At 34.3% G+C, this 25,549-nt stretch overlaps 1 protein-coding gene across 1 annotated transcript in view; it reads right to left on the minus strand.

Moving 5' to 3' along the window:
- Positions 1–25,270, minus strand: part of LOC134240173 (dynamin-binding protein-like) — a 46,675-nt gene extending 21,405 nt beyond the window's left edge. Inside the window, 21 exon segments of the mRNA XM_062722283.1 lie at positions 5,208–5,212; positions 5,888–5,983; positions 8,684–8,825; positions 9,306–9,682; positions 9,883–10,084; positions 10,378–10,545; positions 11,611–11,796; positions 12,041–12,181; positions 12,350–12,481; positions 12,617–12,721; positions 12,849–12,976; positions 13,086–13,191; positions 13,571–13,720; positions 13,974–14,065; positions 14,231–14,354; positions 14,681–14,922; positions 15,103–15,235; positions 15,321–15,388; positions 17,785–20,211; positions 20,835–21,114; positions 25,193–25,270. Coding sequence (XP_062578267.1) covers positions 5,208–5,212; positions 5,888–5,983; positions 8,684–8,825; positions 9,306–9,682; positions 9,883–10,084; positions 10,378–10,545; positions 11,611–11,796; positions 12,041–12,181; positions 12,350–12,481; positions 12,617–12,721; positions 12,849–12,976; positions 13,086–13,191; positions 13,571–13,720; positions 13,974–14,065; positions 14,231–14,354; positions 14,681–14,922; positions 15,103–15,235; positions 15,321–15,388; positions 17,785–20,211; positions 20,835–21,114 — 5,304 coding nt within the window. The 5' untranslated portion in view covers positions 25,193–25,270.
- Positions 25,271–25,549: the final 279 nt, after the last annotated feature.

Raw genomic sequence — 25,549 nt, forward strand, 5'->3', positions numbered from 1 at the left:
TTTCAAAGAATTCAAATATAAATTAAAGCTTAAAATTTCCATGATTGAAATCTGAATCAGATTAAGATAAAAAACTTAGTCTACACCCTCCAAACTTCTTTGTGTACTTTAAATCCATTTGAAACAACTACAGATGAATATAATTACTGAATGTGTAATTATTTTGTCCTGTGCTAAAAAAAAGTATAACTATTCCACTGTTTAATGGAGCGGACATAAAAAAAAACAACTGATGTTTGACCCCAGAGATGTTGAACTGAATATGTCACAGGCTGAGCAGGGTTACTTATTTCTCTGTTGCAATTAGTTGAAGTTTGACAGAACTTCATACAATGGACCAAGTTTAAGCTGCATTGTGGGTAAACAAAATTTACATGAAGTGTCAAAATAAAGTGTAAAATAACAAAACATTTCTTGACTGTGTTCTGAAGCAAAATGCATTTTGTCCATCCTCCAACCAAATGGTTTGCCTTCAGCAAACAACTTGGTTCTTGGGTCCAACTAAATGCATCTTGCCCTCAAACACAGTCAATAAATGTATGATGTTGGCTCTGTCTTACATGTACATCCTGTGTTGAGTACATCTAATGAAATACTAGACATATACTTTATAATTTAATTAATAGTGAAGCCTAATTACTCTGTCACTTCTGTTATCAAGCAAACTGTCTCTAGATTAATGAATCATCCAGATTCATTAAAAAAACAACAAAAAACATGGAATTATTTAGCATAAATTGTTTTCCACAAAATTCTCCAAAATGTGAAGGGTCCAGATTATTGGTGTCCATATTTATGAGGCTCCACTGTAGATTCTTTACCTCTACTAATATAGACATGATCTTAAAATATATATACTTACACCCAGGGCTCTTGCTAGGCATCTGAAAGATAAAGTAAAATTTTTAATTTCAATTTAAAGTAATGAAAAAATAAAATTATTAGAGTTATCCGAGTTTTAATCTCTATATCATGTTGACCATCCCATTAAAAGTACAACAACAGGTATAAAACAATTAACTGGGATTAACTCTGTTAATTAGATTCTATAGAAATTATTTCACTAATGAAAGAATGTATTGATTTTCTTATGAACAATATTCATTTAATGTTCTGGATAAGTTATGAAAACGATACTATAATCAATACTAAATCAATAAATTGAATGATACGGGTATATATTGAATTACTGTTATTAAGTTTCAGCGATAACTGTCAGAACAAATATAAAATAAAACAACAGAATCAATAAAATGAAGAAAAAAAACTGTATTTATCCATGTCTGTATCTCATAACTTGAATAAATTCTACAGCATAATAATTAAATTTCAAATTTCTTATTTGTAACAAAGCAAAAAAACTGAAAATTAAATTTCGATCAATTTAAAATCACAATTTTCATCAAATTCATAATACAGATCTAATATGCCTAGGCACGTAATTTCACTTTACTTTAATTGGTTAATAAAATAAAACAATACTTCAAAACAAAAAGTCAAATTCTACAAATATGATAAAAATTATTAACAGTTAACTTACCCTAATTCTTCCCAAGTAAAAAATCCTCTGAATTTGGGAAACTTTAAATGAAACATTTCCTTCTCACATCCTCCTCATCTTTAACTGAATCCTCTGACAGCTGTATACATCCACAAATTTAAATTGACCAGTTACAAACTGAATCTTCTGTCAGCTACATCCACGAATTTAAATTGACCGGTTACCACACAGCTCAGCGATAGTACACAAGGCTGTTACATTTCCCACCCTCAGTGGGGCTGTTTATGGCATTTTTACTGTTACTTATCTTAAATGTTTCCCTGTTTTAGATTCTATTCAAAACTTCTGAAGTTTGCAAATATTTATAGCTTGTAGGGCCATAACAATACCACTGAAATCCTTAGTAAATCAGGGGACCTTTAAATCTTACTCTGAGGGACCAATAGTTTGTATGAATTAATGGATTTAAATTAAGATATGGTTGGATTAAATACTTAAGAAATTCACTGCACGCCTTTTTTCATTTAAATGTTCTACCATTAGATAATACAGATATGACAGTTTTTACAACATTAAGTTTATAACAATATAATGTCTCTCATTACTTATTGCTTTGATTTTTCTTCCATTTAAAGTTCTTCAAAAACAAAAAAAAATTACATAAAAATTCACTTTGAATTTCTCTTGCTTCTGATGAAAACAGATCTTTCCGTTGCTCTCCTTCTAAAAATTTATTGATCATGGATTTTGAATAGATATGCAAAAGAGCATTCTTAGGACTTTCTTTACAAGCTATGACTTTCAGATTAAAAAAAATGTAAAAAGGAAAATTACAATCATCATCCTTCCAGAAAAATCAATTCACGGGGATCTATAAAGATTAGTTCTGACTTTAACCAAAAGTTTTATCACCCCTGAACACCAAAATAACCTTTTCTTTAACATAAAATCTTGTCACAAACAGCAAAGGTGAACAGTCATTAAGCGAACCAATGGAAAAATAGACATAAATATCCCAGAGAAATAACACTGGAGAATAACACTAAAATGTGAACAGATTAGTACCCAAGTAACGGACCCAGTCTATACAGAGTTCTAATGGAAGCACACTATTACAATTGATTCATTTGGCTAAGGTTGAGGTTAACATTGTGCTTAGAACCCATTTCTGGTAAATTAAACACTCAAACATTAGATATACAATTAATCAATGCCTAATCTACCATGCTTGATAAACACATAGAAGACCCTAGACCAGTCAGTACTGAAAAGGCTTGTGCGAACTATTAATTATGATTTGTAACCCAGCACTTTTTGGTATGTAATGCCACCAGTCAAATTTAGGCAGCGAGTATCATTTCGCCTGGGCTAGGTAAAATTTGGCTCATAATTAAATAAACATCTATAAACAATGATAAAAGCCAAGCCCAGCACTAATGGAAAGTTAAACCTACATACTTTAGAAGAACAAACCAATCAAACAAAATACATGTATTACTTGGACTACAAAACAATATGGGGTTTGTTGGGGGAAAATGTGCAAAAATGCTTCATGTGACAACATTAATCCTAACTGAAAACTTTTTTTAGGGAAATGCACTTAAACTTTCACCAAAGTTTAATACATGTGAAGTGTGCAAATTCTTGAAACTTGATCTCTTGAATTCAGCCTTTCTTTGCCATACAAAAGCATCTTGTTCCAGCAATTTCTACCTAAAACATCATTTAAAAGTGAAATTTTACTCCTAAAATAACAAAGAAATATATAAACTAGGCATCCTGATCAAGTCAATAAAAAAACACAAAAATCAACAATAGGGGAATCCTTGCACCAGCTGAAATTGGACCCTCATAAAAATCACCGAGGTCTGTCTTATCAGTTATAGATTTGTATCTGACACACCCCAGTATAGAGCGATAAATATCAAAATCGTGCTGTCTGCCATATAATTTATCCTCAATCAATCTAATTAAGACAATAGAACAAAATCAATATTTACGTATACCTCAAAGTAGCAACCTGCACTACTGCACAATAATCATGATTGATTCCTGATCTTTGATACATTTAACCCAACAACATATTGTTAAGTTCAAGCTAACAATGTGTAGCATTCAGATATCAATAAAAACACATGTACATTTTTTATAACCAAAACGTAAGAAGTGGCATGACATGACAAAATTTATCAAAGTATGACCTTGAAAAAACAGCTAATAAATGAGGCATGGAACATTAAATAAAATGATAAATTGTAGAGGACTAATTTTTTTATGGACTGTACCCTCTTGTGTGTCAAGGTATTGGAAGATTTAACATTAAACAGGTGGTTGTTTACAGCAAAAGAAAGATGGCATTTCAATTATGAAAGGCAACAAAAGCCTTTCAAAATCTAAAATTTATCATCCCACAACATTATATACCTTTTGAAAAGACACAGGATTCTAAGTCATCTGAGCTGCAGGTATAAATAAAGGAGAACATGACCAGAATGTAAAATTAAAAAGTAGTGACGTACTAAGTACAGTCAAACCTAGTTATCTTGAACTCAATGGGACCAAGAAAAAAAAACTTCCAGATATCTATAAGTATTCACTATTGAAGGTAAAAACTTTAAAGAATAAGGGGTTGAAGACTTCAAAATCACATTGACATATCAATATTATATGCAAAAATCCATTTCCGAGATACCATTCAAATGTACATGAATATTTTTCAAAGGTTTATGACAAGAATACCATTCGATTCCGATACTAACATAGTATGTATTTTATTTGGATAATTTTCCCCCTAAACTATGAAAAATTGCCTTGCACCCATCAAGTACAATTTCTTGAGATAAAACAATAAATCAGACCAAAGTCTGAGTACATATCTTACTCTCTCTCATCATTTGTCAGGGATCAAGACAAACTTCCACTTCTCAATAAGAGGAGTGCACAATAGCAGTAAGAATAACATAAAAAAGAATTACATACATAAAGTGAGTAAAATGTTTAATTCTCAGTTTATAATTATTTGAGCAATGAGTAACAGCAAGTGGGAGATTTTACATTTTAAATACAATAAATTGACATTGAATAAAGACGTATCAAAATGCTTTTTAAAAGAAAATTATCAGCAATTCTTCATAGAGATGTAAATACAACTTGTTTTACAACATACATTTACTTGCATATACCTGTATATACCAACTGTGAAGATAAATTTTAATAGTTAAAACGTTTGATTGATGTGGATTTGTTCAATCTCCTTGCAACCATTTGCTACATAAATTTTCAGCAGCAATATCTTTAATTATTTTTTTTTCTTATCAAAAAAAGTATACAAAAAAAAAACAAAAAAATACAGAAAATAATTAAAAACACTCTCTCCAGAATACCTTAAAAGAAAAGTTAATGGATATTCTATTCCATTCCTACAGGAGTTACAACCAAATATGGTTTGTGTACATCGAACTTACTGCATAAAAGTAGATAATTGAATATATATTGAATTGTATATGTATTATATATTTAATACTGCTATATACCCTTTAATTGTGGACCATCCTTTAAAATATTTTACATATGATACAAAGATAGACTTTTTTCACTCACTCCTGCAGATTACAGTACTGAGTATTTATTTCACAGATATAAATGTATCACTTTCTTCAGATATCTTAAATAGGATTATACCTCAAAAAGCAATCAGAAAGTCAACAATTTCTCTGTTATTTTCAGATTTAACCCCCCCCCCCCTTAACACCCACATATCCCTGGACTTAAATGATATTGTAACAAGAGTTGTCTTTCCTTGTTTAAAAATTGAGTGTAAACTTTAACAAGAGGCCCATGGGCCACATCGCTCACCTGAGCACTAAGGGTAGGAAAAAGTAGAAAATAGCTTTTTAATAGAAAGTTTAAATCCAAAAGTAGTCCCATGACGAATCATGGATTTGCTATTTTTTAGAAAATTATTTTTAAAGAATTTTCCTATATATATCTTTAAAAACTTTGGTCGGCCATTTTGGCCCCGCCCTACCCCTGGGGGTCATGATTTAATAAAATTTGAATCTACACTACTTGAGCATGCTTCCATAAAATATGATGAATTATGGCTTTGTCATTCTTGAGAAGAAGATTTTAAAAGAATTTTCCTATATATTTCTATGTTAAAATTTGGTCGGCCATTTTGGCCCCGCCCTACCCCCTGGGGTCATGATTTGAACAAACTTGAATCTACACTACCTGAACATGCTTCCATATAAATCATGATGAATTATGGCTTTGTCATTCTTGAGAAGAAGATTTTTTAAAGAATTTTCCTATATATTTCTATGTAAAACTTTGGTCGGCCGTTTTGGCCCCGCCCTACCCCCGGGGGTCATGATTTGAACAAACTTGAATCTACACTACCTGAGCATGCTTCCATATAAATATGATGAATTATGGCTTTGTCATTCTTGAGAAGAAGATTTTTAAAGATTTTTCCAGTTCCTATACATTTCTATGTAAAACTTTGGTCGGCCATTTTGGCCCCGCCCTACCCCCGGGGGTCATGATTTGAACAAACTTGAATCTACACTACCTGAGGATGTTTCCCCATAAGTTTCAGCTTTCCTGGCACAGTGGTTCTTGAGAAGAAGATTTTTTAAATATGCCACCAAATTTTCATTAATTCCCAATTATCTCCCCTTGAATGAGGGCGTGGCCCTTCATTTGAACAAACCTGAATCCCCTTCACCCAAGGATACTTTGTAGCAAGTTTGGTTGAAATTGGCCCAGCGGTTCTTGAGAAGAAGTCGAAAATGTGAAAAGTTTACAGACAGACGGACAGACAGACAGACAGACGGACAGACAGACGGACAGACAGACGGACGCCGGACAAAATGTGATCAGAAAAGCTCACTTGAGCTTTCAGCTCAGGTGAGCTAAAAAGGATGATCCAACTTTGAAACTTTAATCGTGATATATATGGTCACTGAAAAAAGAGAATAGTGTGTGTAATTAAATTCTAAGAGTAGATTCTTATCATAGTTTTAATATTTGTTATGAGAATTCCTAAATTTAAACTTACATAGTCCATTTTTACATGTATCCATGCACTTCATCATTTTAAAAAATTCTTCCTAATACATGTATATTTAAAATAGTCCAGACCAAAATGAGTTTAATTAATAAGAGCCCATAACCTTAATAAGTATAAAAGCACTATACAACCAAGATGCGTATAAAGTACAAAATTATTTGCCCTAATAATAATCATGTAAATGGATATTAAATCACATACTGACTAACAATAATGGAATGTATGTACTAAGGGAAATGTGTAAACAACGGCAAAAGTTAAATATTAGATACTAGCTACAAGAAAGACAAGAGTTAACAAATGGACAAACATCCTTAAAATCTTAAATTAAAAGAAGGACAAGAATTAACAAATGTATATACATCCTTAACTATGATACATTACATAACATTCCTGTTAGTGGCACAGTTATATATTGCACTTGTTAATTTTGCTACATGTTTGTTTACAAATAAAAATTTTCTTGGATGAGAGAAAGATTATCCCAGCTGTTTTGTTCAAAGATATTGAAATTTTTAAGAAATTTCAAAACTTGTTTATATTCATTTACATGTACCATGTTCTTTGGACAAATGGATTAAATGTAACTGTAAATATAATTTCTTGTGTTGATACAGTAGCATAACTATAAACTGACATCCTCTTTTATAATGATAATTTTCATAAAGTGAAACATTAAAGAACCTTCTTGTATGCAAAGGAATTCTGCTCACACAAAGCAATAGTTATTTAATTGTTGAAAGAAAAGCTGGAAATCTCTATATACATAATTGATTAATTATCTCTCCTTCTCACTATGATTGTTAATTAGAAATGTATCTACATATAGTTACCATAAAGGGATCATACTATACATGTATGTGTGTTTTGCCTGATAATCAAGAGTAAATGCAAGACGAGTTATATAGTTTACAGATACCTCTGGCTAATTATCACAGAAAGCTTGAAAGCACCACAATCCAAGCAAAACAAAGTTTAATGTCAATGGGCTGTAGGGGGTCACTTATCAAAGCCCTACAAAGTCTAATGTCAATTTCCTATGGGACGTCACGCCACACTATAGTCGAAATCGTACAAAGTCAATATCAATGTACTAATGTTACTAATGTCAATCTGCTATAGGATGTCAAATCTGTCACATTCATAATCAATCTCATAATCTCAGGCTGAAAAATAATCACAATTCAGTTGTATAACACGAAAAAGTTGCAATGTAAGAACAATTAGCTTTCCACTGAACATCATAAATACAGAGCTACCCTTTATCAAAAAGTAAAAAATCTAATGGAATATCTATTTGATAACTAAAAGCTGTAACATTATGCAAATGAAAAATAAAATCTACTCGTACATGTATATAACCTTGTTTTAAATTTCTACATTAAATACTAAATATTAAAATGAATATATATAAAAAGAGCCAGATTAATGTATAAATACAGTGACAATTCGTTATAGTAATTAATTAAGTCCCAAGGACCAACAATTTTACCTTGCAATTTGTTTAATATATGCATATAAAATAATTATATCAGCATAACATTTTTTAAAGATTTTCCACTTAAAATCTTTCAAGATATAAGTATATAAAAAATTAAACCCTTCACAAAATAGCACTTACAACAAGAATTTCTAAGCATACTCTGAAATGTATCTTTTTCTGTGGGACATTTCTTAAAATTAATTTTTATTAAGGATATATGCAAATGAAGTTTCCAAACCTGTTTGCATGAAATGAAAAAAAAAAATGTTTGAAAATAAAAGTTTTTTTGTACAAAACATACAAAAAGTGTCATCTTTGGTAAGCTTAAAAAATTACAGTTCACAAATAGAACTTTCATTACATAACATGCAGCACTCAACAATAAAACATTAATACACAGGACATCATAGACTAGCTTATAGGATGGATTGTCAATCCAAAACTCCTTTCTCCTTCAATTATTAAAAATGTGTATTTTTTACTGTTTCATCAAAATCATTAAAGAAGGGGGAAAATGATACATTTGTTATCTGCTCATTGATTGGTTGATCTTCAGAGATTCTCCTGGGTCCAATGACTTTATCCTGTCAGCTCATTGGCTGTAAGTAATTAGATGGAACATAACCTTTGACCCCATCAGCATCTACATACCACCACTCACTGTTACCCTGCTCATCGTGTTTGACGTACACAGTCACAACCTGTCCTTCAAACAAACTCACTTCGTTGGCTGCCCGGGACTGGAAGGCATACTCAGCATAGAAAAACTGAAAATGCAGGGCAAAAATATTTTTACATAACAGTACATTATACATAACTGAGACAATAGCAAACTTTCACATTTACAAAAGTCATTTCCCTTTGCAGAGTCAATCTGGTGTAAGGCACCATTTTCCCTCTTCAACATTATCATCTTTATGGGGCAATGTCTTACAAATGAGTGTTACTCCCAACATGGGGGATAACTCTTTTAAGAATTTAAGATTTGACTATAGGCAAGACTAATTCTGCATAGGAATTCCTTGTAAATACATCTTATATTACAAGCATAATGCAGTTCTTATGTATTGGCGCTAAATGGGCTGTTTCCACAGTATGAGTTCAGAGACTTTCATACTTAGATATGAATTGAATATAAAAGAATCTTTCCATATTGGATGCCAAACTCAAAACACAACAAATATAATTTTACACACCTTTCAAATATTATTTCACACAAATCATAGTTAAGATACATGTATATATACCTCTTCACATTCATGTTTGACAGAATCTTCTACTGAAGGTAGATCAGGTGTCATGTCTTCATCTAATAACTCATCTAACTCATTGCTTAGGCTCTTCTGACTGATCAGTGTAGATGACCTTGTTGATGACCTCTGAGTCGACACCTGACCACTGTCTAATGAGGTGGAACTTTGTATCAGACCATCAACTGCAGATGAACTTGTTGACCCTTGACTTCCAGTGGAGGTCAAACGCTGTCTTTGACCAATCACAGTGGGTGAGAGGGGTGATGTTGGTACAGGGATGTTAGGATAAATCTGATTGGTTTCTTCACAGACCGTGACATCTGAGGACTGATACGATTGAAGGAGTCGTGAGGGTATAAACCCTTTAGAAGCTGTCAAATAAAAGTAATCATACATACATATAACCCCATGTGGCAAAAAAAAATTAATGTCGCTGTTTAGTATCTAAAGTCTAAAACATATTGAGATTTCTATACATCTCGACTATATTTTTAAGTCCCTTTTTCATAAAGCTTTGTCACAGAACAGTTTTAAACAAGATTATAAATGAAAGATAAAGAGATTCTCTCACCTCCACTGTCGACAAACCACCTGTCCTTGTTCCCCATGGGGTCCTTTTCCTGGACCACCCCCACCAGATCCCCCACATTGAGGGACAAGTCCATCAGATCACTGGCAGTGTAATTCTGTAACACCCTGTACAGTTTCTCTGCTGGGAACTTTTGCTGAAGGTACACTTTCTGACTCTGAGCCTGGGAACTGACTGTCTCTTCCTTCAACAGCATAAGATCAATCAATCAATCAACAAAATACTCTGCTTCATATAAACTTGTCATTTAAGCAACAAGCGACAATTTCAAAAACTTTGACTTTGGCAATTTACTTATTTGAAATGTATTAGTTAACTTTTGCAAAAATACTCAACAAAATAAGTCCTGAATAACACCTGTTTCATAGTTTATTCTAATCTTTCTTAACAAGGGATATATTAAGACATTATATTTTTTAAAGATATTTTCTCATTTGTGACAAGGAGGAAATTCACTTCCCTCAAAATAAAACTTACAACTAGGGACGGCCTTTTCCCTTTTTTGTCTGGCTGTTTCAGTGCGTCCACTTTAGGGTTGAATCCTTTGGGTATAAAACTAAGACAGGACATCTTGTCGACCACTGCTACGTGCCTGATATTGAAGTTTTCCATCAAGTTATCAGTGGAAGAGAGAAGAGATGGAAGCTACAAATAACACATACTTACAATGTAGATATAAAATAACAGCAGAGTACAAGCTTACAAGATGTCACCTACCATCATTAAAATATAGGTAACTATGAAATCCATATGTATTTATGTCAATTTTCTTAAAAATTTGAACAAGATTTATCATCAGTCATGCAATTTTAACCTCATGTATAAAACTATGCGTATATTTTTTTGCTATCGAAGCCCACAGTTCATGCAATTCCTCTCCAAGTTTTTTCTGATAAATAGGCTGAATATTAGGCCTGACTAGCCATCTTCATTGCCTGCCTCCACCTGAAATTTCTACGCAAGCAAATCAAGCCTAAAAGCATGCAAACAGCATCAAGCAAATAATGTATGATTATGCAAAAGTGATTGACAAGCAAAGCAACAGGATTTATCTCCCTTGACTCCGCAGTACAATGGAGTCGGCAGCCATGTTGTGAGTTTGTTTACTGCAATGCTGCTGTAGCGCTACTGACTGACTGACTTACAGTAGATATGTTTGGCGATTGAGATTTAGTTTCTATTTCATGCTGTGTGACTTTCTGTAAACAAAATGGTGTTATATACAAGCAAAATAAATCAAAATCATATATATCAATGTAACTAAAATGCAAATTATAAATAAAAATTGGATAATGTATAGGCAAATAAATGAGAAAAAAAGTCAAGCAAAGTACAAAATTAATGGTGTCAGTTTTTAAAATGATTAGTTATATATAACAATTAATATTACCGTTAATTCAAATATGCAAGGATGTGAAATCATATCACTGCAGAACATCAGAAAGATGGCAACTTATTTTAACGACTGAATGATAATGGAAACCATATTCTTAAGACTACCATTCACTACTGTATCTGATTTCAACAATACTGCTGTGCAAAAAAAAAAACAACACCTAAATGAAATGGCCAATGTGCTGAAAAATTTGTGAAAAAATCCCAAACAAACTGAAAACTGTGAACCGTATGATTGATTCCCATTAATTTTTTCTACCATGGAAATGAATATGTACATGTATAACACTACAAACTGCCTTTCAGTAAACTTACGTCGAGGGTATCAGACAGCTGTAGAGATCGCTGGTTGATGTACTCTCTCTGAGCTTGTACAAACGCTGCGATACAGTCCTGTAGGAGATGGAGAGACAAGCTATACAGCTTAGGAAGCTCATCTAGAAGCTGGGCATTCAGTCCATCATAATCACTCTTAACAGGCTGAAGGGCCTTCTCTGGCATCTAATAACATAAAGACACAAAAGTACAGGAAAGGAAAAAATAATGCTAATTGCTATAATGCATTTGAAATGTTGTTTTTGTGCATACGAAAACATGCACAATGAAAATTCAGCATTTAAAAAAAAACCATCTGGTTGTACACAACCTTACTGTCTTTCAACATTCTCAACTTATTTAAAAAGTAGACTGATCAGGATCAAAAAACTACTGAAGCACAATATTTTTATTTCTAAAAAATTCTCACCCTTCCATCAGTGACTTTCCTCTGCATGGAGTCGTAGTCCAGCAGTTTATCAAACCTCTTCTGTATCACTTTGTTTGGGGCCTCAAACAGGGATGTCAGTCTGTTCAAAGGGGAGGTAACCAGGTCACGAACTGTCTCTTGCTAAAATTATCAAACATTAATACATTTTAGTATTTATTCTAATTTATCAGGTCATCAAAATTGAAATCTGACTGAAATATACAAAATTTTAGCACTTTTTTTTTATTGACCATTGTTGGTTTGTTTTTTTTTTTTACAACAAGACAGCAGAGTAAAACCTCTACATACAAATGTGGGTAGATGCTTCCTATCCAGATTTTCCTGGGCCTCCTGGTATTTCTCCATTTCTGCGTTACTCTGTCGATCATCATAAAAATCGGCCAGGTCGGCCACCACACACTCATGGCAAGACACTGACTCCTACATAAACAAAAAATATACCAGTCAACTCAATTGATATGGAATTAAGAGATTTGATGTTTTATTATACTGTTTATACATGTTTGTGCCTGTTTTTTTTAGATAACAAAAAAATTAATAAAATGAGCTTGGTACCTGTAAATGGTCCATGTATATCTGTGTGTTTCTTATAAAGACTTTCACCATTTTCTCCATTTGTCTGAACTTTGCCTCCTCTCTATCAAAGTCCTCATCCTTGATCTGCCAAAAATACACAAAATTAAGCTTCCCATACAATCACATCTTTAGACATTTTTCTTATTTCTACAAAACATTCATACAAACAATGCCTCAGTTATAAAACTTGTGCACAGCTACATACACCTACCAGCAGAAGTCCCAGATTGGTACTAATTCGACCTTTGAACCTGCTGCCTTTTTTCTTTATTGTATGGAAGCTCAATTTGGCAAGTTTGTCTCCAAAAGTCTCATCTGAAACTTTCTTATATTTGAACACTGTAAAACACAAAATCATAATTTTAAGTTTCATTTCCCGCTGACATTGTATCAAATACATGTATAAATGTACAAATTACAATAGAAAATGAATATCTGATTGTCTGACCTAGATCCTTTCTGCGTTTGTATTCATTGATGGCTGATGCTACATCTGTCATGGCATTGATGGCTGTCAGAATTTCTTTTTTGTCTGGGTGATCATCCTCTGTTGCCTGTAAGTCAATAATAAAATGAAAACATCAATAGAATATCAAACTCTGATCAAAAACAAGTAAGGTACTAAGGAAACCAGACAGACCTCAACATATACATGTACTAGCATATACTGTTTTGAATAAACTTTGTACTTATTAAATGTAGCTACCAGCATGTTCAAAATTTAGCACATATTGTACATCATAATTTTACCAACACAAACATGACTTACAACTGTTGGTATTTTGTTTAATTATCACACATAAGTCAATAAATATTTTTTAAAGATCATGCATTTTACTAACTAAATCATCAAGAAAGGGGTTCAATAAAAATTTCTCTAAAATCAGTATTGAGTATGGTAGGAGAATGAATCTTATTAAGTTTGTAGGTGACCTTGAAGAGTTCGTTGAGCAGCAGTGGGTATTTGAGGATCCTCTGGACTGGCTTAATGAGGAGAGCCCCGAGATCAAACACCACAGTCTTCTGTCGGAGTTTGTCCAGCATCTTATTGATGTACACCATGATGGACTCACTCTCCTCATACTGGAATTATACATGGCATGAATTAGTGCAAACGGTTAGCAATTTTACATGTAGGAAATCACATTTAAAGTAACTGACACTAAGCATCATCCAAAACTGATTGGCATATAAAACATCAAATACTGTCAGTAAAACATGCTTACAGTGAACACACATAACTTATAAAGTATTTGGAAATCCCAACATTTTGCTTTAAGCATGGCTTACTGTTTCAATCTAGGTTAAATGAGCTACATTTGACCTGTTTATTTACCTTTTCAAGCAGTGTGATGACTTCATCATGGTTACGGCAGTATGGAGCAAAGGCAGTTTTCATGTCTTCTGATAGCACCACAAAACATACACCTACAAGAATGTCAAATATGTGAAAAATGAATAAATACAATCAATGGATTTTGAATCAAAGAGTCCTTACAGATAAATCATAAGTATGCATTTTCAGGTCAATATATATGTACAGCAGCTGGCTATATGCCTTATAATGCTTTGCTACACTGTAAATCTATTTACCTATGACTTGTTCCTCGAAGTCCTTCCCCTGTACGGCCCCCTCCAGGGCACTCAGTAATCTCTGTGATATGTCTGCTACGTCCTCAATGTTCCCCATCAACACGGTCAGATCCACCTCAGGATGCTGGCAAATTTCAAATGAGACAGTGTAAATATATCTACATGTCATATCTAGTTGCATATTAAAAATATTAACTTCTTATAGATACTATTCACCATGTAAACTTTACCTTTCAGCCATGAGAGATGCTTACATTAATGATCCTGAACAAGCCCTCCCTCACCCCTTAATGAAATTTTTTTACGTCTTCCTGAACAACTCATTATCCCACTCTAAATAATTTCCTTGAGGAGCTTTCAGTTACCCTCTTCTTCTTACCTTTTCTGCCCCAGAAGACAGGAATGTCTCTACACACAGACCCAGACTGTGCTGGAAATCCTTCTACCTACCTTTTCTGCCCCGGGAGACAGGAAGGTCTCTATACAGAGACCCAGACTGTGCTGGAAGTCCTTCTCTGTCTGGATCAGTTCCTCTATCACCTTCCCCCTCTTCTCTCTCCTCTTCTCCTTCATCTCCTCGGTCCTCTTCTTCTCCTCCTCTCGCTGTCTCTCCTCCTCCTCCTGCCTCCTCCTCTCTGCCTCTCTCTGAGCCTCCAAATCCCCCTCCTCAGGGCACAGCACCACCAGGTTCTCTGTCAAAATCATGAGTAAATCTCTTATCGTTACTACAAGATTTTAAAAAATGTTTTCTACATTGTACTTTTTAAGTGTGGTGAGTTTTCCAACAATTGACACTAAGAGTTAAGCATTTCAAAGCTTGAAAATTCATTTTTAGTTCCTCGCGCTATTAATTGAGAAGGGTTTATACTCACTCCTGAGTTCGCTCAACTCAGCATTAAGACCACTAATGTTGTCTGTGTAAAACTCAATGTTTTCTTTTATTTCTTCATTATCTTCACTTCCTTGTAGTGTTCTTTCTAGCTCAGTCCTGGATTTCTCACAGTTCTAAAAGAGAGTTCAATAATTGTCAAATACCTATTTCACAACAAAATATCTTCTATCAATTTACATATAAAGCACTGCTACTCACGTCAACGTCCATTTCTAGGTCTTTGATCTTTTTTCTGAGGTCAGCCACAGCCACAGAATGAGCCTCAGCTAAAATAAAAAATAAACACTCAACTTATAAAAATGAGGCTTGAATTTTCATTTCAATCTTAATTTTAGAGTAACAAGAATTTTGATTTTCACAGCAGGCAGATTCTTTAACAAGAGGCCTGGCCCCACATTCTCCCAGACAATATGTTTTGAATCTGAATCTACAATACCTCAGAGAGCTTTCTCTCATGTTTCATCTTTTCTGATTCAGTGGTTGTTGAGTAAAAACTTTTCAAAATTTACTATTTTTTTTAATTACCTCCCTTGCAAGAGGACGAGGCCTTTCAATTTAATAAAAATGAATTCCTTTTACCCAAGGATTCATGCTGATTCAACAACAAAATATACAAATGCATTCTAAAGAGTTTCTAACAGTACAGGACTTAATTTTGGTAATGATCACTTCACACTTTCATTTCACTTAAATTTCATTTGCTCTGGTTATCATCAACTGATCAATATTCAATATTTAACTAATTCCCAAACGTATGCTAATTGCTTGGTATGTATATTTGTGCCAGAAAATTAAATTGGGAAAAAAATATAAATACACGCATAAAATATTTTAAAAACAATCCTGATTGATTATTGAGGAAAACCCTTTAAAAAACAAAAACAAAAAAATTAAAATTTCATGAATAACCAAAAAACATACAGAACCAAAGAGGAAACTTGTGAAATTACAGAGATAACATACTGCAATAAAACAGACAAGAGACAGCCAAACCTGTAGACTAATCTTCCTTGTTGTCTATACCAATAATAAAATTACATCTGAACTGACAAAATTCCACAAGTTCTCCCAAATGTTAACATCGACCTTCACTAAATGTTCTTACCATATACCGGTAGTAACTTTTGATTCAAAAGATTTAATGCACATGTATAATGAAGGTTAAATATTTTTCCACCGACCTTCACTAAATTTTCAATCCATAGTAACTTTTTTTAAAAATGGTTGGAAAGATTTAACTCACATGTATAATGAAGGTATCATATTAAAAAAAGGTAATTTAACATACTTCTAAATATTCTTATCACCATGCTCTCACTTCACAAGGTATTTTAAAACCTGCACTGTACATATATACAATAAAATGTTACATCATGATCTTTACCACACTGGCCTGATTTCTGATTGAAAACATCCACATAAAGTTACACTGTTGTTCCTAAATCTCAACCAAGTCTGTGGTGATTTCTTACTGACCAATTCAGTCAGCTTATCATTATTTATAACAGGGTACTGACAATTTATATCTCTAAGCAATATGCTGCACATCTTCCAGGTAGATAACTTTTGGGGTTTGTCAGTGATCACAAACAGCAAACATGTGAGACATTTGGGGGATCTAGACTTTGATATTGTGAATCATTTTTAATTTTTAACTTTGTTGCTTTTCCATAATGGAACTCAATACTGCAAATTTTTCTTTGTGTAAAGGGGCACCAAAATAACAGACCATACCAAATCAAATATTGTTTAAAATTTCATCGGAATTTGAAATTTTAAAATATGTCATCAAATCTACTTTATTTCATATCCCAATGACACTCTAAAAATGATACTCTACTTCAAAATTATCGAGGTTCTTTCAATGTTTATCACTATACAACAATACTGCATATCTTCAATTCAAAGTAGATACATGTAGCTCATTACCCGTTTGAATTTGATAGGGGGACCACTTCAAACAAGCTAGTGTCCATATACTTTATGACAGCTAAACCAAGAATTTAACTCATGCCCGTATCTGACATTTTGAAATTGTTCTACCCAGGATACATGTAAAATAAGTTTGTTGGCAAAGATATAAATCAAGGCATATTTATTTATAAAATATTTACAACTTTACATGTTTGTGCAAAATCTTTTATTTGAACTTGGATTTTCAGTCAGTATAACTGGAGGTCTTTTAAGGTATGCATTTGTTTCATCTTGTAGCAAATATGTTCTTTTGCAAAAAAATAACAATCTTCATGATTTTATCAATCAAGGTGTTTTACCATATAAGTGGAAATTCTAGCGAGACACAAATTTAGTGGTTTCTACCTAAAATCTGGTATTTTATTTTTACCGAGAAGTAATTTTAACGATTTTAAAATGCTAACTGTAAAAACTTTTACAAATAAAACGCAATTAATTTTTAGCAATATTCAATTTTAGCGATGTAAGCACCCTCGCTGATAATGCCAAAATTAAATCCTCGCTAAAATTTTTACTTATATGGTAGATATCCTGGTAGCAAAACAACTCCACTAAAATGAGGAACTTTCATTCATTGTAACACAAAAAAAAACTGACCTTGTATATTTCCCAATATTCAATGAAAAGGGTGTAGATACCTAACTGTGATTACAGTATCTACCTTTATTTACCTGATAAAAGTCCTTACCTTTAAATGTATCCTCCAGATCAATAAGTCCCTCCCCAGGTCCCGGCTGAGCTGGTCCTGTGGATGATGGCTGTGGTCTTGTTGGCGCAGGGCGGGTTGGCATGGGTCGGGTTGGTGCGGGTCGAGAGGGAACGGGACAGGAAGGGGCGGGTCTGGATGGCCTTGTCCTGGGTGTCTGACCATTCTGTTTCACATGATTAGTATCGGTCACTTTTACGGGAATTAAAGGAACAGTCGGAGGTGCAGAGGCCAGTCGGGGGCCGGTAGGGCGGGGTGGGGGGTCTTTTTTGAGGGAGGGTGAACGATCAAACTGCTCAAATGACCTTTGTGGAATGGGAGGAGGTTTTCTCATGGAGGGGTAACTTTTTTTGGATGGAACTGGGTCCACAAAGAAGACTGAATTTCCTGTTGAAAATGTACCATGGAAGTCATCATTGGAAATTATTTTTTGATGTGCCGTGTCTTGAATTGGAAAATTTACAGAGTGTCTCTTTGGATCTGTTTTAATTAAATTTGAAGAACTAGAGGATTTGTTACTGGCTTGATCTCTTTTTAGTATTGGCTTGCCTGGGTGAGCTGGCTTATTGCCCATTTTCTCTTTGGCATCATCAGGTTTCACATCATTTTTTGCTTTGGTTAATTCACTTGATATTAAGTCATTTAATGATTTTGATGTATCTACATCACCAAAAGAAAATGTAGCTCTCCTGTTTTCAGTTTTGGTATCTGATACTGAACTAGACAATTCATTTGTGGACAGAGATTTTTGCAATGTGCTGCTAGATTCATCAGGGCTGTGAAGAACTTGGGCAGATGAAGACTTGAGAAGTGACGCCTCGCTGTCTTCGGTTTCTTTTACGGGATGTAATCTCGTTTTGTTTGGTAGATTGGGTTTGGGCGATAGGCTTGGTTTGGGTTTTGTTACAGGTTTAGGGTTCAGCTGAGGTTTAACTGGTAATACTGGCTTTTGCTCCAATGTAAAATTTATGCTTTGGCTCCCACTTTTCTCTTTAATATTACTTTTATGTATGTTTTGTTGAGATGTTTCAGGAGCTACATTGTGTTCTCTATGTTCTGTGGTATGATCACTTATCGATAAACTTGGTTTTATGACTGGAACAGATGATATTTTGTCATCTATCGTTTTTTTCACTTTATCACTAGATGGTGTAACATGAAATTGGGTTTCAACACTCAGTTCCTCTTTATCACTAACAATTTCACTACTTCCACCTTTAACTTCATGATTTCTGTAATCTGGAGCAGGAGACTGTAATGGACTATCATCAATAATGTCAAGGAAAACCGTGGGAACTAATCCCGATTTCCCAGAATTCTCATTTAATGCCCTCACCCATTCGGTGTTCAGATACTCTAAAATCTTAACGGTGTCCCCTTCCGTCACAGTAAGGTCCTGGTCAGTTTCTGCAGTGAACGAAAACAAAACAAGTGCATACTGGTCCCTGCTCAAATTTTGTTCAACTCCATTAACACAGCCATGAGATTTGTTCAATGTTTCCTCCACTGTTGAAAAATTCTGATTCTCATTTATATCTAGATCTTTATTTTTCACCTCTTGGTCAATTTCTGATGGTTCTTCATGATAACTCCTTGTCCCTTCTTCCTCAGAAGCATTTATCTCTGTTCTATTTATTGCCTCATTTTCAGAGAAAGCGTAAGGACAATCGACAATAATGGACACAAAACATGTGGGGAACAGACCTATCCTCCCGTCAATCTCTCCCTCCATCCACTGGTCGTCCACATGTTGGACAAGGTACACAATCTCATTGGCATCAAAAGAAAGTTCATTGTCCGACTGACCTTCAAACCTGTACAAGGTCATGGCATATGGACTAACAGAGGAGTCCAGACTCTTCAAGTTCTCGCTGGTGTAGGCAGCACTTTGATCTGGTATAGTTAACTGTGATTGGCTATTTGGCACATCGTGTGATTCTGATTGGCTGACATCTCCTCCAACAGGCTGTCCATCACTAACACTGCTATAATAAGACTGATCCAAAGAGAAGGATTTCTGAATGGAGGAGCTGGATTTTTTAGTGACCTGATGAGAGACTGGCCCCCCTCCCCCTGGTGCTGTGTCCTGTATCAGCTCCACACAGGAGGAAAGGAACATCCCCTTCTTACTTCCCAGCTCCCCATAATACCAATCTGAGTCTAGGATCTCAGTCACAGTAATTATATCACCAGTCTTAAACCCCAGCTCCTCATCGAGCTGAGCCACCGAATCACACAGGGCCAGGGCAAACAGGGGCTCCGTCGAGTGGAGACTGTGGCTCCGTTCTTTTAGGGAGGGCAGTAGTTCCAGCTCCATGACATGGGTGACTGGAAAAATCCCCTTGCTGGACCCCAGCTGACCTTTCCACCAGTTGGCATCAATCTGGTGAGTTCCCAAGATAATAGCACCTACAAAGGGATTACAATGAATAGATATACATGATATTGAGGTATTCTCTGACAAAGGAATGCAAAATGAACTCATCTTGCCATTTTGAGTAACCAAATTAATAAAAACACTTATGGTTTTCAGAATCCCTTTTCGTTCAAAACAAGTTACTATACTGTATACAGGGTTATTTTCGCCCCGTTTTATTTTTGCCCATTCACACCTAGAAAGTAGAAAGTATTTTCCCCTGTTTCAAATTCGCCCAATTTCAATTCTTTTTAAGAAATCATACCGAGTTTCTTACAATCACCCCGTTTTATTTTCGCCTTCCTTTGAGTAGGGCGTATGGGGCGAAAATAAAACGGGGGCGAAAATTTTCCTGTATACAGCAATGAAATTATATTTAATAATATCAGAACTGTCCCTAACAATCAAAATAGCATGGGACATTTAAAAAGTAGAAGGGGTTCTTAGGTTCCTCAATTAAGAGGGTAATGAGGAAGAAAAACAGAGTAATCGGGGGATAATGTTATTAAAAGTGGGGAAATGCCCTGACTCCCAAAATCTTAGGAACAACCTGACATACATATAGATTAAAATTACAAAAATATATAAACACTTAAGTTACACATTTATTTTTCACCTTTTCTAAATTCCAGATCACCATCTTGCTGAGCAGGGAAGTTTTCTACAGCACCAAACAATACCTGCCCCTCTTCTACTGCTGGTAAACTAAGGACCTCCACAAAGCTGGAGGGGAAGTTCCCCTCCCTCCCCCTTAACTGTCCGCAGTACCAGTTATCATCTATCACGCTGGTCACTCTAATGATGTCACCCTTAGACAGACTTATCTCCCTTGGATGGTTGGTTTCAAATGGATAAACAGCTCTAACATATTGACCTGACAAGTTTTCTACGCCCATCTGAAATGTTAAAAATACTAGTGGTTTACTGACTGTTGGCTTTAGATTCAAAATTACTGCCTGCTCAAGATAAATTTCTGCACGGTAATTTCATATTGCCTTCAAATGGAATTTTGTCAATATTTTTTTTCACATTATACAATGGTACACTATATTCCAACACAAATATTCAATATTTTGATAATATTTTTTTACTCCAACAGACTTTTTAATTACTTTCTCAAGAAAAACTTATAAGGCAAAAATCCTAAATAAAATGTTGACTGTTAATTAGTATGTAGAAGTATTAAGGTACTCAAAGCCATATTTCAGCTATTGTTTTCTCTTGAAAGAAAGCAAAATCTAACTGTACTGTACATCTACTATGCTTCATACACGCATCATTACATGAATCCATCATATGAAGGACGAATGATGAATTTAATTTTATGTTGTTTATTTTACATTATCCTTTTACATCATCAAATTCAGAAAGATTTATCAAAAACTGGGATCAAGTGTAGATTTCAGGTGTGATTTTTCTGACAAGACAATTCATCGGACTTTCGACCATAAAATAAAATTTGTCATTTGGCAGGAATTTCCTTATGTATATGTAATGGTCATTCTATTACTGCTCTCAAACAAAACAGAATGAATAAATCAAACTCTTATTCTATCCAATGCTGTGTGCATACTAATGTATAATAATCACTAGCTTCTTCAATTTCTCAGTACCATGTTTATATTCATTTTTCTGTGTGAGAAGGCTGCACTTCTCAAACCATGCATGATAGCTGATAATGACAATAATTTTCAATAGGTCAGATGTGCTAAATTTTTTCAATGTCTGATCTAATTTTGAAATATTAATTTCATTATGTCTTACATTTATTTAATTTTTTGTTAAATCCCAGTATAACAAGGTGGGCAAAATACTTCCAAACAGGGGTTTATCTCCCATTTTAGAGACATTAATCCTTATTAGATAAAATATAGGTAATTATAACCACAAGTAGTTGTGGATAGGACCCCCCCCCCCTTTCTCCTCACTGATATTCAACCCCAGGGCTTGTTGGACATTTTTTTTTCACAAATTGTATTTATTACACTTGATCATCATGTGTACCATAGGGACAAAAATTGTGAAAACCCGGGCCAAAATAATCATTCCACAAAAAATAACCCACTCACAATTTTTTTCCTTTGGTACACATTATGAACATTTTTACTTATAACGAGAGCAGTGAGCATCGCAAAGCAAGGCTCCTAACTACGAGCTCTAATGACAATGCCTGGGCGAAGAGAGAATTCGGACTACTGCACATTCGATAGATTTTTTTCCCGCAGTAATTTGGACCCACAATGCATTGCTTCGTACACAACGCTAAAGCAACGTTCTCACGAGAATAAGAACTAAAGTTAAATGAAATAATAAACTTGCCTTGATATAATGAATTGTTGCTGAAAAATAGTCAATAATTAAATGGTTCTTCATTAAAATCAGCCCTGTTCAGGCTTCGGTTTGGTAAAGCAACATACGACGTCATACGATGTCAGAGTCTTAGATGCACCGAATGTCACCTGTGGTTTGACAAACGCGGTTTGACGAACCCAATCTAAATGAAAACTAGATAAGTATCTGCGCTCGCCCTAACGGTTGCACCGTCAACATATTAACAATCATTAAATTACTTTGCTTCAAAACCAGACACTTGATTATTACGACTAAAGACATCAGTCATTCCGGTCCACTGTTAACCAGAAGTCTCTGTCGAGACTGTAGCTCTACTGGTTTGTACTTATCTAAAGGAAGAGCAGCAGTTGGGACATAAACTTTTATAAAAGCAGTAAATAGAATAATGATCCTTGATTTAGTCTCTTTTTGTGGCAAGATTGCAATAAGACTACAACTGTGGGAGTAACCTTTTTAAATAAAATTTTACAGAATTTTCAATTTTAGTTACTATGGCAACATCAATCAACAAATCCAAAACACAAAACTGATAACTATGTATCTCAGTGTAGTCTTCTTGCATGCCAAATTATATTATAATCAGACTAAAACTGTATTTGGAATAGCATTTTAAAAGTATTTTACAAAAAATTCTATTTTTAGTAACCATGGCAACATCGTTCATAAAAATCAAAAACCGATATTGATACACAGAATTATGTATCTTAGTGTAGTCTACTTGTGTGTGAAGTTATATTGAAAACAGACCAAAACTGTAGGAGGAGTAGCATTTTAAAAGTATTTGACAAAAACGTCTATTTTTAGTAACCACGGCAACACCGTTCATCGAAATTAAAAACCGATACACAGAATTACGTATCTTAGTATAATTCCAATCTTAATTTTATTTATCGATTCCTTGTGTTTTGATTGGACGAGAACAAATTCAAGAAAAAGTTTACACATCGATGAATTTTTCAACCAGAACTACTTTCTTGACTGTTGTAAAAATAATGAAAACAGATACTTCTAGTCCGTTTTAGCTAAATTACGATTACAAGAAACTTATAATAAAAAATGAATGAATGAAAAGGAGATAAACAGGACTGACAGACGGGAATATTATGTTTATGTCAATGTCGCATCACGAGTGTGAATTTTTGAAATCGCTGATCATGCTGTCATTTTCTCGACGTTCCATATCAACTCAGTTGGTATCGTAATGTGATAGGGAAAAGAAACGTACCTCAGACTCTTGCCTTTTCAGCATCAAATTCATATATTTACATCATACAGATCCCATATTCTCACTAAATCTTTAAACGAACCAGAGCAAATCGAGGACGTCGTCGGTCTTCAACTTTCGTCATGACGTCAACATGGCCATGGTCAAGGACGAATTATTTTGGAGAATACGCGTATTTACGATATTTGTTGCCTTAAGCAACATTCATTGAGTTTTTATAAGTTTAATTATTGATTGTTTTGACAAATAAAGTTGGATTTTATCTATATTCATTTTGTATACGTTTCTTTGCGGCATAAAGTATTCCTACGCGGTACAAAATAACTGATTGTATGGCGGCCTCAAAGAGAAATAATTTGAATAATTTAAAAAATTCGTAATTGGAATTATAAGAATTAAACATTCTTTTTTCAGAATTTATCGATGTGTAAACTCTGCCTTTTTACTCACAAACTTTACATAAAAGTGCTTCACACTTTTATTCAGTTTGTGAGTAAAAAGGCAGAGTTTACACATCGATAAATTCTGAAAAAAAAACGTTTAATCCTATAGTAGTCTCCTTGTGTGTGAAGTTATATTGAAATCAGACCAAAACTGTAGGAGGATTAGCATTTAAAAGTATTTTACAAAAATTTCTATTTTTAGTAACCACGGCAACACCATTCATCAAAATCAAAAACCGATAAACAGAATTATGTATCTTAGTGTAGTCTACTTGTGTGCCAAGTTATATTGAAATCAGACCAAAACTGTAGGAGGAGTAGCATTTTGAAAATTTGTTTACAGACAGACAGACGGACAGCTAGACAGACGGAGGGACGGATGATGGACGCATTACAATCGCACAAGCTCTTCTGGTCTCTGACCAGGAGAGCTAAAAATGACGCACCCGACCAACTGCACTGCACATCAGTCAGGTATGATGGTCCAATGTCTTTCACATTGACTGTGTTTTTATAAAAAGCAGAAGAAATTAGAAATGAATACCATATAGTCAGTAAATTTAACACCCATATACAACATCCCCACAGGTGATCTTCTCCCAAAAGGGGGATAAAGCACTGTTTGGTGGGCTGGGCCCAACTTGATAATTATATATTATATATATAGTCAGAACATTGACTCGTGTGTTAAATAGAAATTACTCACGGATATACTTTTTCTACCCGCATTGCTTGCCTTAATAAAATTGTTAGAGATTACCCAATCTTCAATTATTTATAGATGCTGTAAGCTTAGTGATGATAAACAGCATTGTTGCCATATTTGTCACAAGTGTTACACATTCAACATCTTTAGGATATTGAAAAATAAAGACGTAATAGATGATACAACGACCATAGTTCCCTTTAACGTTCTTAAAACATGAATGGGTTGTTCAAATTAATTCTTTATACCTCTAATATCAAGATCCTAAACTACGCTGCATTGACAGGAACTCGCACTTCACCACAGGCGCCATGTTTAAAAAACGCCATCTGTAAATAAATCTTTAAAGGGACGTAATCATGGTAATCTGTCTTATCAGTACTACATTTTTTTTATCATCGAATACAGGGGCGTAGCAACCGGGGGGGGGGGGGGGGGGGGGGGGGGGCCTGCCCCCCCCCCCCCCCCCACTTTTTTCCCCAACCTTACTTATACGTTAGGAAATGTTAATTGAAAGCCTGGTTGGCCCCCGCACTTTTAGTGATGTACCGAAAATGTAGTATTAGAATTGGTACTTAAAGTAGCCTAGTTGACAGTGAGAAAAA

The sequence above is a fragment of the Saccostrea cucullata genome, unplaced genomic scaffold (genome assembly GCF_032062105.1).
Source record: "Saccostrea cucullata isolate Sc308-1 unplaced genomic scaffold, CSIRO_AGI_Scuc_v1 ctg74, whole genome shotgun sequence".
In the NCBI taxonomy this organism is placed as follows: domain Eukaryota; kingdom Metazoa; phylum Mollusca; class Bivalvia; order Ostreida; family Ostreidae; genus Saccostrea; species Saccostrea cuccullata.